Raw genomic sequence first — 16,225 nt, forward strand, 5'->3', positions numbered from 1 at the left:
TATATATATATATATATATATATATATATATATATATATATATATATATATATATATATATATATATATATATATATATATATATATATATATACACTAGCAGCCCGTCCCGACGTTGTCCAGGTATGAAATAGAATGTGTGTAATATGTGTATTTGGCAAGGGCAATTTATTTTAAAATCTCGCGGTAGACAAAATGTTTTGTTTCATTAGAATAGGGACGGAGAATGCCCAGCTACAGCCCTGGTTCATGTTGGCTGACGCATGTAATTGGTGTAGTGATCCACCGCCTGAGCCCGGCTACAGCCCTGGTTGATGTTAGCAGGCGTGTGTAATGTTGTTGAATGAGAGAGTTATCAGCCGCGGTAAATCCGTCTAATGAGAGAGTTGAGTGACAGCGAGTAGGAGAGGCTGCAGTAATTGCCCCTGCAGTCACGCTCATTCACGTGTTCCCCCACTTGAGGCCCAGCTGCAGCTCTGGTTGATGTTATCAGGCGCGTGTAATTAGTGTACTGATCCGCCGCCTGAGCCCGGCTAGAGCCCTGGTTGATGGTAGCAGGCACGTGTAATTTCGTTGAGAGAGTTCAGTAACAGCGCGCAGGAGAGGCTGCAGTAACGTTACTTACCAGGCCTCCAGGTGAACTCGTTTGTCACGCCCCAGCACAAGGCCACAGCAGACGATCTTCTGATTAATGTACGACCCACATGGCATGAAGGGCAGAACGTAGCACACGCCCCCAGCAGTTCTCACGCCCCCAGCGTGCCCCTTGATGCGGCGCCATTGTGGTCACATGGCATGAAGGCCGTACACACGCCCCCAGCATGTCACGCCCCCAGAGTGCCCCTTGATGCTGCGCAGCAACGTAATTGGCGCTTGTATGTACGACTCACATGGCATGAAGGGTGGACACACGCCCCCAGCGTTTGTCACGCCCTGTTAGAAAGGCGACCCGGGGGAGGCAGAAGATGTCTGACTGACCACCCCTAGGTCCACCCCTCCGTCGAGAAGGAGCCGAGCGTTTACTGAGAGGCCTCCTGAATGAGGGTCCTCTCCTAGGATCGTACAGCAGAGTAATCACTAACCCTGGGCGAAGAACTACGCTCCGTTCGCGGAGCTTGCGGAGTTTCGGCAGCTCCGCGTTCCGCGGAGAACGCGTAGCTGTCGATAACTCCGCGATCCGGTGCGTAGCGTAGTTCTCGCGCGCTGAATAACATTATCGCGTGCGCGGCAATGGCTTACCTTCGTTCTGCGTTCGTTTTTTCCTGGTCGCTTGTGCCACCATGTTTGGAAACACTCTCGCACAGTCCCGTGCGACTGTGCGAACGCGATAACGTCATTTTGATGCGAGATAGCGTCATAAGGATGCGCGAGGATGCTTTTTGGTAAGATCGAGTTGCCGAACACGCAGAAACTGCATTCTTGCACAGAATAACTCGCGAGCATGTTAAAACCATAATAAATTACCATTTTGGTTAGGAAAAAAAAGCAAAAAACCTTAAAGTTGTACCTTTGGCTTTATTTTTAGGGGGGAAGGACCCCTCTTTTTGTTTCTACTCTTGTTTTGCAGAGTAAGGAGGAAGGGCTCTTGAGTTTACAACTTCCTGTTCCTGTCCACCAGGCTCCTCCCAGTGCTTTGTCCATGTGGTGCTCACTTTCCTTTGGATTTTGAGCTGGAAGGATCACTTTCTGTCTGTGTTGGCTGCATTACTGATTTACCTTGGATTTAATGAGGACTTTTTGAATTGGAATTCTCTTTTTCAAGTAAGTTTGTGTAATGTATGAGTGATGTAGACTTGTGCTTGTTTGATTTGATTTTTTTTTTAACAACAGTATTCAATCCTGGAATGAAATTATTGATGGAGGCCTGTACTTTCATGAGGTCCCAAATTGTAATTTTTTTCTAACATTGCATTTTGTGGAATTTAAAATGTTTCTAATTTTTAAGCCAATATCTGACCCTAGTACCCCATGTAGTTAGTGTGTAGGCATGCATGAGTTCATTGTATTAACTTTCTGTGGTTGGCCTGGCCATGTGTTGGCGGCCATTTAATGTTTCCAGCCACTTGCTCTTGCCATAGGCCTCCAACCTTGTGGCCTACTCTGGCAGTAGGCCATAGGTACTACTCATAGGCTCATGACAGTTAATCAACTGTTTTTGTGGTGTACCCTTAATGTGAAAATCATGGATGGCTTGAATTGATATAGAAAATCTTATTTTTATGTCAATCAATCAATGACACTTGTAAAGCGCGCTACATACCCGTAGGGTCTCAAGGCGCTGGGGGGGGGGGGGGGTTGCCGCTACTGCTCGAACAGCCAGGTCTTCAGCTTCCTCCTGAAGGAGAGGTGGTCTTGGGTCAGGCGCAGGTCGGTCGGGAGGGAGTTCCAGGTCTTGGCAGCCAGGTAGGAGAAGGACCTTCCTCCTGTAGTCGCTCTTCGGATGCGGGGGACGGCGGCGAGGGCGTGGTTGGCTGATCGAAGGTGGCGTTTGGGAGCGTAGAAGTTGACTCGGCTGTTGAGGTAGCTCGGGCCTTGGTCGTGTAGGGCTTTGTGTGCGTGGGTGAGGAGGCGGAAGGTGATTCTTTTGCTGACGGGGAGCCAGTGAAGGTCTCTGAGATGTCCGGAGATGTGACTGGTTCGTGGGATGTCGAGGATGAGTCTGGCTGAGGCGTTCTGGATCCGCTGGAGTCTCTTCTGGAGCTTGGCGGTGGTACCGGCGTAGAGGGCGTTGCCGTAGTCCAGTCGGCTGGTGACGAGGGCCTGGGTGACGGTCCTCCTGGTCTCGGTGGGGATCCACCAGAAGATCTTCCGTAGCATGCGTAGGGTGTTGAAGCACGCCGAGGAGACGTTGTTGACTTGCCTGGTCATGGAGAGGGAGGAGTCCAGGATGAAGCCCAGGTTGCGTGCATGGTCTGTTGGTTTGGGTGCGGAGCCCAGGGCGGGAGGCCACCAGGAGTCGTCCCAGGCGGAGGGTGAGGGTCCCAGGATGAGGACCTCCGTCTTGTCCGAGTTCAGTTTTAGGCGGCTGGTCGTCATCCACTCGGCTACCTCCTTCATCCCTTCGTGCAGGTTGGCTCTGGCGGCGGCGGGGTCGTTGGTCAGGGAGAGGATCAGCTGGGTGTCGTCGGCGTAGGAGATTATGCTGAGGTTGTGTTTGCGTACGATGGCCGCGAGGGGGCTCATGTAGACGTTGAAGAGGGTGGGGCTCAGAGATGATCCTTGAGGGACGCCGCAGATGACTTCGGAGGCCTCTGACTTGTACGGTGGTAGGTGGACTCTCTGTGTTCTTCCGTCGAGGAAGGAGATGATCCATTCCAGCGCCTTGTCCTGGATTCCGATGTTGCTGAGGCGCCGTACTAGGGTGCGGTGGCAGACCGTGTCGAATGCCGCGGAGAGGTCTAGGAGGATGAGGGCCGCTGTTTCTCCATTGTCCATCAGGGCTCGGATGTCATCGGTGGCGGCGATGAGGGCGGTCTCGGTGCTGTGGTTGGCTCGGAAGCCGGACTGTGAGGGGTCGAGGGATCCGTTCGTCTCGAGGAAGGCGGCCATCTGCTTGTTGACGGTCTTCTCGATGACTTTGGCTGGAAACGGGAGGAGCGAGATGGGGCGGTAGTTCTTGAGGTCGGTGGGGTCCGCTGTTGGTTTCTTGAGTAGAGCGCTGAGTTCGGCGTGTTTCCAGCTCTCAGGGAAGATGGTGGTGTCGAAGGATGTGTTGATGATGTCTCGCAGATGGGGTGCGATGACAGCGTCGGCCTTGTTGAAGACGTGGTGAGGGCAGGGGTCGGTCGGAGATTCGGAGTGGATGGAGTTCATCGTGCGGATGGTGTCTTCGGTGCTGATCGGGGTCCAGGCGTGGAGGGTGGTGGTGGGGGGTGGTTGTTTGGTCATGGTGTGCGTTGGTTGGTTGTTGAAGCTGTTGTGTATGTCCGCGATCTTGTTGTGGAAGTATGAGGCGAGGGAGTTGCAGAGGTCTTGCGATGGGGTGATGTCGTTGTTTCCTGCGCTGGGGTTGGAGAGCTCTTTCACGATGTTGAAGAGTTCCTTGCTGTTGTGTGCGTTGTTGTCCAGCCTGTCCTTGAATGCTGTTTTCTTGGCGGCGCGGATCAGCTGGTGGTGTTTCCGGGTGGCAAGCTTGAAGGAGGTCCTGTTGTCCGGTGTCGGATCCCTTCTCCAGACTTTCTCGAGGGCTCGGCAGTTCTTCTTGGAGCTCTTGAGTTCGTCGGTGAACCAAGGGGCCTTCTTGCTGCCGGGTCTGCTGGGCGGGGTCCTCAGTGGGGCGAGTTCGTCCGCGCAGTTGCTGATCCACTTCGTGAGGTAGTCGGCGGCCTGGCTGGGGTTCGCTGAGCTGGCAGGAGGGTGCTGGCTCAGGGAGGTGGCGAGCTGGTCTGCTGTGATCGTGTTCCAGCTTCTGCGGGCGGCCTGTTGTTGGTGGTGGTGGGTCGTCGTTCTCTTGAAGGTGAAGTGGACGCAGCTGTGGTCCGTCCATTGAAGCTCTGTGGCGTGGCTGAAGTCGATGTCTGTGCTGGAGGAGAAGACGGCGTCGAGTGTGTGTCCGGCGAGGTGGGTGGGGGTGGACACCAGTTGCTTGAGTCCCAGGTTGGCGAGGTTGTCGAGCAGGGTGCTGGTGTTGCGGTCGTTGTTGTTCTCCAGATGGAAGTTGAGGTCTCCCAGGAGGATGTAGTCAGCGGAGGGGAGGGCATGCGGGCTGACGAAGTCGGCGATGTCCTCGCTGAATTGTGTGCGTGGTCCAGGGGGTCGGTAGATCAGGGTGCCTCTGAGGGTGGTGTTCGGGTTGGTGTGGATCTGGAAATGCAGGTGTTCGGCGCTGGTCAGGGTGTTGTCGGTGCTGGTCGTGAGACGGATGGTGTTCCTGTGGATGATGGCGATGCCTCCTCCCATCTGGTTGGCGTTTCGTCCCTCCGGACGATCTTGTAGCCCTCTGGGATGGCGATGGCGATGTCGGGCGCTGAGGAGGCGTTCATCCAGGTCTCCGTGAGGAAGGCAACGTCAGGGGCTGTGGTGTCGAGGAGGTTCCAGAGTTCGATGGCGTGTCTGTGGACGGAGCGGGTGTTGAGCAGGATGCACTTGAGGTGGGTACTGCTGGTGTTCGACTTGGCGGGTGCTGGTGCGAGGCTGGTCCGGATGCAGGAGAACTTGCAGGCGTGGCAGCTGAAAGGTCCGTGGGTACGTCGTGGAGTGGCTTGATGGCATTCTGGGAGTCGGTCGGTGTTGAGAGCGGTGAGGGTGGCGGCGGAGTACGTCAGGCGGGTCGGTCGGGCTCTTCGGGGGCCAGGGGTCCTGGCACTGGGCGCGGTCCGGTCGCGGACGGGCGCAGACGGGCTTACCTTTGGCGCGCCTTCGGCGCACAATCGGCGCGCCCGCTGCGCGTGACCGCTGCGCGTTCGCACGGTCGCCATTTAAGGCGAAGTGCGCGGGTGGGCGGAGCAGCTGGGAGGCGGGAGCGGGGAGGGAAACAGAAGAGAAAAAGGGGCGGGGCTAATGGCGGTGGCGGGAAGCGGGAGCGGGGGGCGGCGAGGTGGGCGGGGAAGCAGGAAGGAGACAGGCACAATGTGCAGAGGAGTGCAAAACACGACGAGAAACGGCAAATACAAAAAACAAGCACAAATTCAAGTAAAAACGGGGGAAAAAGACAGTAACACACGATCTGGGGCACAGGAAGAAACACGCACAAATTCAAGTAAAAAACGGGGGAAAAAGACAGTAACACGCGATCTGGGGCACAGGAAGAAACAAGCACAAATTCAAGAAAAAACGGGGGAAAAAGACGGTAACACACGATCTGGGGCACAGGAAGAAACAAGCACAAATTCAAGAAAAAACGGGGGAAAAAGACGGTAACACACGATCTGGGGCACAGGAAGAAACAAGCACAAATTCAAGAAAAAACGGGGGAAAAAGACGGTAACACACGATCTGGGGCACAGGAAGAAACAAGCACAAATTCAAGTCAAAAACGGGCGAAAACCAAAGGAGAGCGCTCAGGGCGGCAGCGAGGCCGGCGCTGAGGCAGAGGCAGGCACTGGGGGCACACGCAGCAGCTGGTGGCCGTGCGGCGCGGGGGTGTCCCACAAGTGGGTCACACTCACCTGCGTCGCACGGTCGCCATTTAAGGCCAAGTGCGCGGGTGGGCGGAGCAGCTGGGAGGCGGGAGCGGGGAGGGAAACAGAAGAGAAAAAGGGGCGGGGCTAATGGCGGTGGCGGGAAGCGGGAGCGGGGGGCGGCGAGGTGGGCGGGGAAGCAGGAAGGAGACAGGCACAATGTGCAGAGGAGTGCAAAACACGACGAGAAACGGCAAATACAAAAAACAAGCACAAATTCAAGTAAAAACGGGGGAAAAAGACAGTAACACACGATCTGGGGCACAGGAAGAAACACGCACAAATTCAAGTAAAAACGGGGGAAAAAGACAGTAACACGCGATCTGGGGCACAGGAAGAAACAAGCACAAATTCAAGAAAAAACGGGGGAAAAAGACGGTAACACACGATCTGGGGCACAGGAAGAAACAAGCACAAATTCAAGAAAAAACGGGGGAAAAAGACGGTAACACACGATCTGGGGCACAGGAAGAAACAAGCACAAATTCAAGTCAAAAACGGGCGAAAACCAAAGGAGAGCGCTCAGGGCGGCAGCGAGGCCGGCGCTGAGGCAGAGGCAGGCACTGGGGGCACACGCAGCAGCTGGTGGCCGTGCGGCGCGGGGGTGTCCCACAAGTGGGTGGGGTATTTCTGGTGGGGTATTTCTGGTTTTGGGTTTTGGGTGTGTTTAAACTTTAAATACTCTGTCAATTTCTGCCATTAGGTAACCCTAGGAATACAGCTTGGGTAGTTTTGGTAACTTCGCACCATGTGAGCACGTGAACTTACATTTTTTGTCGTGTTCGCGCACTCAATGTACTTGCTCGGGAACGCGAACACGACTTTTTATTCCGTTCGCGCTGCCGAACATGCCGATTTAGCATTCTCGCGGACAATATGTCCCGAGTTGCATAAAAGTTTCTCAAAAATGTTGCAGGTCTTTCTTGTGCACCTAAAAAGTCCTCATTTATGTTATGTTCTCATTTTGGTAGTAGTTTTCTCTTTTTGGAGCATGGACCACTTCCATTTTCTCTCCTCTGTTATTTTTTTTTTTTTTTGGGGTGGGTGACCAATTTGGGCGGTGGTGTGGTGTGTCCATTTTCTGAAGCAAAGCATTGTCCCTTTGCCATAGGCATTATTGTCTGTCTTCTCTTTCTTGTCATGTTGTTGTTGGTGGCCAGGCCATGTGGTGGCGGCCATTTTGTGTATGCTTCCTTTGTGATTTATTTTGCCATGTTGTTGTTGGTGGCCAGGCCATGTGGTGGAGGCCATTTTGTAAAGTTGTCCATGTTGTTGTTGGTGGCCAGGCCCTATGGTGGTGATCTTTTTGTGTATGCTTCCTTTGTGATTTATTTTGCCATGTTGTTGTTGGTGGCCAGGCCATGTGGTGGAGGCCATTTTGTGTATACATCCTTTGTGATTTTGCCATGTTGTTGTTGGTGGCCAGGCCATGTGGTGGCGGCCATTTTGTGTATGCTTCCTTTGTGATATATTTTGCCATGTTGTTGTTGGTGGCCAGGCCATGTGGTGGAGGCCATTTTGTAAAGTTGTCCATGTTGTTGCTGGTGGCCAGGCCCTATGGTGGTGATCTTTTTGTGTATGCTTCCTTTGTGATTTATTTTGCCATGTTGTTGTTGGTGGCCAGGCCATGTGGTGGAGGCCATTTTGTGTATACATCCTTTGTGATTTTGCCATGTTGTTGTTGGTGGCCAGGCCCTATGTCGGCGGCCATTTTGTGTGTCCTTCCTTTGTGCTTTTGCCATAGGCATAGGCCTCCAACCTTGTGGCCTACTCTGGCAGTAGGCCATAGGTACTACTCATAGTAGGGTCATGAAAGTTAATCAACTGTTTTTGTGGTGTACCCTTAATGTGAAAATCATGGATGTCTTGGATTGATATAGAAAATCTTATTTTTATGTGTGGGGTATTTCTGGTTTTGGGTGTGTTTAAACTTTAAATACTCTGTCAATTTCTGCCATTAGGTAACCCTAGGAATACAGCTTGGGTAGTTTTGGTAACTTCGCACCATGTGAGCACGTGAACTTACATTTTTTGTCGTGTTCGCGCACTCAATGTACTTGCTCGGGAACGCGAACACGACTTTTTATTCCGTTCGCGCTGCCGAACATGCCGATTTAGCATTCTCGCGGACAATATGTCCCGAGTTGCATAAAAGTTTCTCAAAAATGTTGCAGGTCTTTCTTGTGCACCCAAAAAAACAGAATTTGTCATTTGGTTGTTGTTTTGGGAGCCTGGGCAGGGGTTTCTTTGTATGTGTTTTTGCGGTGTTATGTTTACAACCTCTGTCTTAGCCATGGGCTATTTATTCCTTGCACATTAACCTGTCATGTGCAGCAGGCATCCTCGTTTTTCTGTCCATATTGGTATCTATAGGCCTGCTTGACTTTATTGGTTCTTTCTGGACTTCATGTGGCCTTTGAGCTGTGGTGCTGCTGGACTGGTATTATTAGTCTTCTGTTTTGTCTTTTATACATTGACCTGTGTGTCTTTCAATTGTTCATGTTGCCTTACTGCTTGTTTGACTGATGTTGTTCTGCCTTCTTTACTTGTAGGTGCACAAAAAAGACTGAGGAGGTGCTGGTTGTTTTTTCATCCATCGCTCGTTCTACTGCCAGACGGACGTCCTTCAGTTGTACGCCACGTGTGGTGTGTGACTCATCTGACCAGACATCTCTGCAATTTGTGCTGCTGTGAGCTGACTGACATCAGAAGAAGATGGGCCCTAAGAAAGCTACCAGGTCCTCCACCACAAAGAAGGTTGCTGCGAAGAAGGAACAGCAGAAGGAAGTGTCACTTAAGTCTGGTATGGACCCCAAAACCTTTTTTGGCACCCCAAAAGGTACGCCTGCAGCAGCGGGGTCTGGGGTGCAAGCTGGGACCAGCACATCTGCATTAGTGGGGGCAAGCCAGCATCCCAGGGCCAAGCACATGATGAGGGTCGAAGAGGTAGCCAGCCTTCTGCTTGCGAGCAGTGATACTGAGCCAGAACTAAACTTATCGCTGTCTCAAAGTAGTACACAATCCACGCAAGATGGAAGTGCTCAACAACCACCGCCAGCAGTAGATGTTCAACAACCACAACCACCGCCCGCAATAGGAGTTGTTCACCCACAACCACAACCACTTCCCGCAACAGTTGTTGAACAACCACAACCACCGCCCGCAACAGTTGTTGTTGAAAAACCCCAGCCCGCAATAGTACTTCCTCAAGAACAACAACCACCATCTCCGCACCAAATAGTAGTAGTTGTTCCTCCCGAAGTCGGGGCAGTTCAGGAAGTAGAGCCTCCTTCCGAGCAAGAAGAAGAGGAAGCCACTTCTGTAGGTGATCTATTTCCTTTGAATTCACCAAGGGAAAGGAGGGTTAGTGCATCGAGTTCTTCGCAAAGCATCCCTTCCGATGACCTTGATACGGATTGGCAGCCACAACTATCTGCGCATTCAAAGGAGAGACATCCCAAGAAGACCATGCTAGGAAAAAGGAAGTTTCCAGGCAGGCTTGAACTTATGGAGGTCGATGTAGGTGAGCAGGATACTGCTGGTGATAAAGACGGGTCTGACACTGTCATCATCACAAGCGTTATTCCTGGTGCAGAGGATGTAGAGACAAACATTTTCACCCTATCCAGAAATGCTGCAATGACTGATGAGCAGGTACCACGCATAACTCCTACACACTCAACACCCACAGTAACACCAGCTCCAATTTTTTCAACAGCGAAGGCCCGGCAGCATCCGACATCCAGCAGAAGCGCCACTTCAACAGAAGGAGGTAGTGGCAGTACTAGGACTGAGCTGTCCCATAGTGAAATTCCACAATCCTCCAGTCCATCCGGCATTGGCAGTGGGTCCTCCTCTTCCTATGGCAGGAGACAAAAGTTTACCTCCCCAGTGTGGGACTTCTTTACGGTTCACCCAGTTCAGGAGAACATTGCTGTATGCACCATTTGTCATGCCAATGTTAGTCGTGGTAAGCTTGGTACAAACTATGGGACTGGAGGCCAAACGACCCATTTGAAAAAAACACACGTGATCAGGTGGGAGAACCACCTTGCAAGCTTAAAAAATGTTAGCACTCGTGTTGGTGGGGATACAGTGGTACAAGGTCCACTCATGGTTGATCAGGAGGTAGAAGAAGAGGGAGACGATGACCTTCTATCTAGGAGTGGTACACAATCGACCCCTGTCGCCAGTACTGGAGTGGTAAAGACCACATCCTCCGCATCTGCAACTTCTCAGTGGCACCAGAGTCAGCTGGAAACACCAAGGAGTGCAAAGTCTGCGATGCAAGGTTGTCCGTCTAGCACAACTCAAAGACATGCAAAGCAGCTTACCATTCCTAGCATGTTAAGGCAGGAGGGAAAGTACGAGCGGAACCACCCAGTAGCACGTTTATACAATGCCAAACTTGCGAAAATGTTAGCACTGGACCTTCTCCCATTTTCATTTGTTGAGGCTGTTGGATTTCTGGAATTAGTGGCAACCCTCTGCCCAAAATGGAACGTTCCCAGTCGCTACTATTTTGCCCGAGTGGCTGTTCCAGCACTACACCACGATGTGCTGGAATTGATTGGGAAAGCCTTACAACAGAGTGTTGTCCATTGTATCCACCTGACAACAGACATGTGGAGCAGTTGCGATGCTACAGATTTCATGTGCATCACCGCACACTGGATCTCTTTTGCAGGTGTTAAAGACAAGTTAACTTCAGGCCTCCGTGACGTTGCTGGAATTTTTAATGATACGCGCAGACATGCAACTATAGCCATGTTTGGTATGGACAAAAGTCATACTGCTGAAAACATTTTGTCTGACTTTAATGACAAGGTCTTTGAATGGCTGAAACCAAGAGGCCTTAAGATTGGTTTTGTTTCCACCGACAATGGCAGTAATGTAGTGAAGGCAATGAGAGAAGGACATTATTTCAGGGTACCCTGTTTGGCACACTGCATAAACTTAGTCGTGCAAGACTTTCTGAAAAATGAAGCCAAAGTCAGCAACATAATGGCCATCTGCAGAAGAATATGCACGCACTTTAACCATTCTTTCAAAGGACGGAAGCTGCTACGGGTCATTCAGCAAGAGCATAGGTTGCCAGTCAAAGCACTGATACAGGAGGTCCCAACACGTTGGAACTCAACTTATTTCATGCTTGAGCGTCTCTTTGAGCAGTACATCCCACTGAATGCTTATGTCATGTCAAGAAGATTAGGGGATCCTACTGTTAATCTTAAAGCCCTGACCATTGAGATGTGGCAGTGGGACCTCATTAAATGCATCACAGAGATGCTCCAACCCTTTGAGGTCTTCACACGTGCAGTTAGCAGGGAGGACTGTACTATGGGCCAAGCCATCCCATTGTTGTACATGCTTGAGCAACAGGTGAAGGAGGTCTGTGAAACATACGAAGGTGACGAACAAAAAGTTGATGCATATACCTTAGCCAAGGGCTTAGTCAACCGCTTGTGTGAAAATGTAAGGCTCAACAATATTGTGTCAGGTGAACATTACATAACTGCAACAATCTTGGATCCACGGTACAAATTATTTGTCAGCAGTAACGAAGTAATTCCATTTTCAGATGAGGATGTTGACAAGTACAAAACTTCCATAGCTGCGGAAGCTAATGAGTTAGAAACTGAACGGCTGTTACTTAAAGGCCTGCCACTGCCAGCCCAGGCCAGTCCAAGTACTCCTGACGCAAGTTCTTCACAGCGTGAGAGCAGTGCGTCTGCTTTCCAGCAGGCACCAACAGTACCAAAAGCAGCACCTACACGATCTGATTCAGCAGACCCAACCAAAAGCATAACTGCTTTTTTTCTACAGAAAGGGATGGGTAAGTCCGTTGCTGTTGCAAAGGGAAAAGAGGACCAGCAAAGCCGAGCACCAATGAACATTGAGCGGATGGTTCAGGCCTATCTGGATGACACAACAGAGGTGTTCATGGAGCAAAGCCCATTGGTCTATTGGTATGAAAGAAGGAGACAGTGGCCAGTGCTGAGCAGGCTGGCGATAAAGTATCTGGCTTGTCCTGTAGCCAGTGTCTCCTCTGAGCGGGTTTTCAGTGCTGCTGGTGCCATTGTCACATCGAAAAGGACTAGTCTCTCCCCCAAAAGCGTGGAGCGGCTGACAATGATAAAAATGAATCAACGCTTCATACCACCAGACTATCAAGTACGTGAATCACCGCCGGATGAAGAAAGCGAGTGTGAAGAAGACGTCCTCACTACTGGGTTACATGACCTACTTCTGTCTGAACGCACAGAGTTTGAGGACGAGCTCCTCTTCCCTGACAACTAGGACAGGTATATTAAAGGAATGATGCAATGCATTGCATAGGATTGTTTAGCCGACTCTGAGCAAATGTGCATGGAATTAAAGTATACTAGTAGTAACTTCAGACTCACGTGATGGGCAATTTTCCCATGTTATTTAATAATATAAATTATTTATGCACTTGTGACCCTACTACTACAGGTGCAGTCAGTACTTAATTTATCGTTCGTAGTTCATGTTCATGTTGCACAACGTACATTATTTGGTGAAACAGTCCCCCCTCCACCCCCCCAACAAACACAAATGAACTTCAAATGTTTTCTTGTGAAAATATCTTTGTTTTATTTTTATATTTTCATAATGATAATAGAAAAATAAAATATATAACAAATGTAACCCCCTGACCCAGAGCTGTCCCTACCCTCCCCTAACCCCAACCAAATTTCAACCCAAATGTACACCCCAACTCCCACATCCCACCCACCAACAAAAGGATTAAAAAAGGGGCAAAAAACAGGGTCCATTTCAAAGCCGGCGGGCTTTCAGGTGTTTGTCCACCAGTATCTTCACACGCTCCTCTAGACCGTCCTCCTGCTTCTTCCGCTCCTCCTCCAACTTCGCTACCCGGCGGAGAATCTTTGCTTTGAAATCACGGCACCTACACTTGCATGCATGTTGTTGTTGTTGTTGTTGTGGGGGGGCCGCCGAAGATGTAACAATGCGGCGGCGGGCGGCTGCCTGACCACGGCGACGTAGTCCTGCAGGCTTGGGGCCCGGGGCATTGGAAGAGGCAGCAGCTGCTGCCGCCGCCTCCTCCTCCTCCTCCTCGGCCTGATCCACCAGCCGGCGGTAGGCCTCTACAATTGCCTGCAGTTTCCGCTGCCGGGCCCGGACTGCCAACTCCTTCCTTGTTGGTTTTTGGGAAGGAGTAACTATAAAGAAAGAAACAGAATTGTTAATCCAAACTCCCCGCAAATCAAGAACACAACATTGATTCAACACATAGTGGGCGGCACAGTAGCACTAGCAAGCAAGCTGAGTACCAGAAATTGTGTTGCGTCTATCTTGAACATTCTACAGCCTCTATTAATTTTTCGGACTTTTTGTCACGGCATTATGCCTGCCCTATTAGCATGGGTGTACTTCAACGGTCACACACATTAGAACGAACACCTGTCTTTTTCATATCTCCTTTTGTTCCGGGAAGGCGGGAACACTCTCAAAGTAACATTAATTAACAGGGGGCAGCTAGTAGCACATGTCTAGTAAAGACTATAATACTTTATACCGCGCAACAAACCTTATTTGGTTTGTGTTTCACCAGCAACGACCCATGCACCCAGTCGTCCCCTCCTTCCCTTGCCTTTGGGTTTGCCCAAAACACCGCTGCTGCTGAGACTATCCACTAACCACCGGTATTGGGTGTGTCTCCCAACCACGCTGGCAGCTGTGTTTTCCCCTTTACATGCTTTAACAACAACCCATGCATCCGACTGCTATCAGGCACTTGCATTACTGTAGTGGTAATGCTTAGCATGCTAATGACAAGTAAAGGTAACATCATATATTTTCCAGTAGAGTACAGTGAGAAAGTTTTCCCCTCCCACCAAGTAATGCAGATCACTATTGAATGTAACTTACCATCGCCCGCCGCTGTTGGCTCCCCCCCCACTGCTGCTGGTGTAGGTGCCTCTGTTCCTCCTGTCCCCGCCGGGATCGCTGAAGCTGCGCCGCTGTCCCCGTCGGCACTGGTCGATGGTAAGGGTTCTGCACCTATAACAATAAGTATACCTTTTTAGATGGATGCACAGCCCCCTTTGTACTTGTTCACCAAGAATGGAGTTCTTCAAAACAGTGAAGTCCAACGTACGTAATCAGTATGAGTCCACATTGCATAGTACAGCAGAGTCACTACACATATTATTAGCATTCATTGTTATGGTATGGTACCCAAGCTCATCTCATCTGTCCTGCTACTCTAGTCCTTGGAAATTGGAAGTGAACTATGTAACCTTTGTACATCAATGTATCCAGTTTTGCGCATGTGTTAACTCGCAGCTTGTTGCGCAGTACGAGAAGACGCTCTGGGGCAACACATCATTGTTCAATGCATACACCTGAAGAGGTGGGAAAGTAAAAGGGCCCGTATTTAAGTTTTCTATGTGGATTGTGGGATAGAGTTTGCTTACAGGTTACAACTTCTTTTTAGCATGGCTGCATAAAACTGGCATAAATGTATTTAATACTGTCTAACGTGCACCACTTTTGTCATTATTTTTCGGCAGGTGAGAAGATTGCCTTCTACGAAGCGGACATTTCCATAGCTTACAAAAAAAGAGGAATATCTGACCAGTATACGTTGGTGAGAGGTCTCCGATAGTTGCCACATTTCCCTATTGTGCACTAGTAGCTGTACAAATGTTGATTACTTTATTATGCCTGTTTTAACTCTGGATTTTTTCTGGTGGGCCCTTCAACGTATTGGACGGAACAACTTAAAAACATTGATGTTACTTACTTACTTCTAACAAAATAAAGCTTTTGAATGACCACTTTGACTCTGAAGTTTATTTTCAGTGTCTGTTGTCTTAGAGACTCACACGAGTGAGTGAGCAAAAGGGGGTTTCTTAGGTAACGGTTTGTGTCCTAAAAGCATTCGGCATCTTGGTATTGGGGTTCAGGAGTGTGATTTGAACAATAGACCAATGACTCAGGCCATATAGGCTGACGTTCAGTGAATTGTGCGTTCCTCAGAGTTCTGTGACTGAGGTGTAAGTAAGGTCCAACCTGCCTATCAGTACCAACAACATCCAATTTTTGTGTGCATAGTTACATAGTTGTGTAATATGTATATAACTCCATAGGAGATAGAAGAATACCCACAAGACTAGTAGTGGTATACTAACGTTTACAAAAATACTAGACAAACATCATTCTGGATGCCTACTTGGTTGCTGTCCATTGACAAAGCACTGCAGACACATTACAGAGGAAAAAACAAGCACTGTTGGACTTACTGGGGACAGCAGCAGGATCCTCAGTAGAGGAGCTCTGTGTAACTGGTGGTTCACCCGCCGACTCGGTCCCTGTATTCTGCTTGCCCCTGGGTTCTGTGGTTGATGTAAAAATTAAAATAATAAACAAAGATAAAAACATTGAGTGATGTGAAACATAGACATCATTGCAAATCACACTGCTACAGTGGAACAGAGCCGGAGGCAACAAATCCATGCCAGGGGCCGCAACGCAAATATGTATACATCCTTAGAGTATTATTAAATTAAGGATATCTATTGGTGCGGTGGCCCCTGAAGTTTGGTGCCCCTGTGCAGTTGCACAGCTTGCACATGCCCCCTAGAGCCGGCCCTGGCTGAGGTAAGAAGAACAAAGTAACGTTAGCATTCTTTGCAAGAAAAGGATTCCATTCATGCAGAAGAGAAGGCCGTGAAAAAAATGCTACAATATGCAAACAACGTACAATTATCCATCCACCGCTATTTCACTGACGGACAAAGGAAGGACAAGACTCTATTAATAGCATTAACTAACTTCAGTTCTCAACAATAAAGAAAATCTCACATCAATAAACAGCAACAGCTAGCGCCAAGTTGAAACAACACGCAAGAGCCAGTGAAGAAGAAGAACACTGTCATACAATGACAGTAGATATACCAGAATACATCGCAAATGTAACTAGGGGCAACAGTCATCGCGTTACTTATTCAGCCAATATTTACAAAGATACAATAACAATATTTATACAACTATATATATATATATGTATATATATATATATATATATATATATATATCTATATGTATATATATAT

General features: G+C 49.4%; 1 protein-coding gene and 1 long non-coding RNA gene across 2 annotated transcripts; one reads left to right on the forward strand and one right to left on the reverse strand.

Moving 5' to 3' along the window:
• The first annotated feature begins 10,471 nt into the window (after nt 1-10,471).
• Nucleotides 10,472-14,936, forward strand: LOC144827600 (zinc finger BED domain-containing protein 6-like). Its single transcript, XM_078685849.1, has 2 exons — nt 10,472-12,424; nt 14,681-14,936. The coding sequence occupies exon 1, from the start codon at nt 10,536-10,538 to the stop codon at nt 12,417-12,419; it is 1,884 nt and encodes a 627-aa protein (XP_078541975.1). The 5' UTR covers nt 10,472-10,535; the 3' UTR covers nt 12,420-12,424; nt 14,681-14,936.
• Nucleotides 12,921-15,503, reverse strand: LOC144827601 (uncharacterized). Its single transcript, XR_013610261.1, has 3 exons — nt 15,413-15,503; nt 14,037-14,168; nt 12,921-13,327 (listed from the first exon to the last, which is right to left on the reverse strand). It is a non-coding gene; the product is annotated as an uncharacterized LOC144827601 (long non-coding RNA).
• Between the last annotated feature and the right edge of the window lie 722 nt (nt 15,504-16,225).

The sequence above is a fragment of the Lissotriton helveticus genome, chromosome 4_1 (assembly GCF_964261635.1).
Source record: "Lissotriton helveticus chromosome 4_1, aLisHel1.1, whole genome shotgun sequence".
NCBI classification, from domain to species: domain Eukaryota; kingdom Metazoa; phylum Chordata; class Amphibia; order Caudata; family Salamandridae; genus Lissotriton; species Lissotriton helveticus.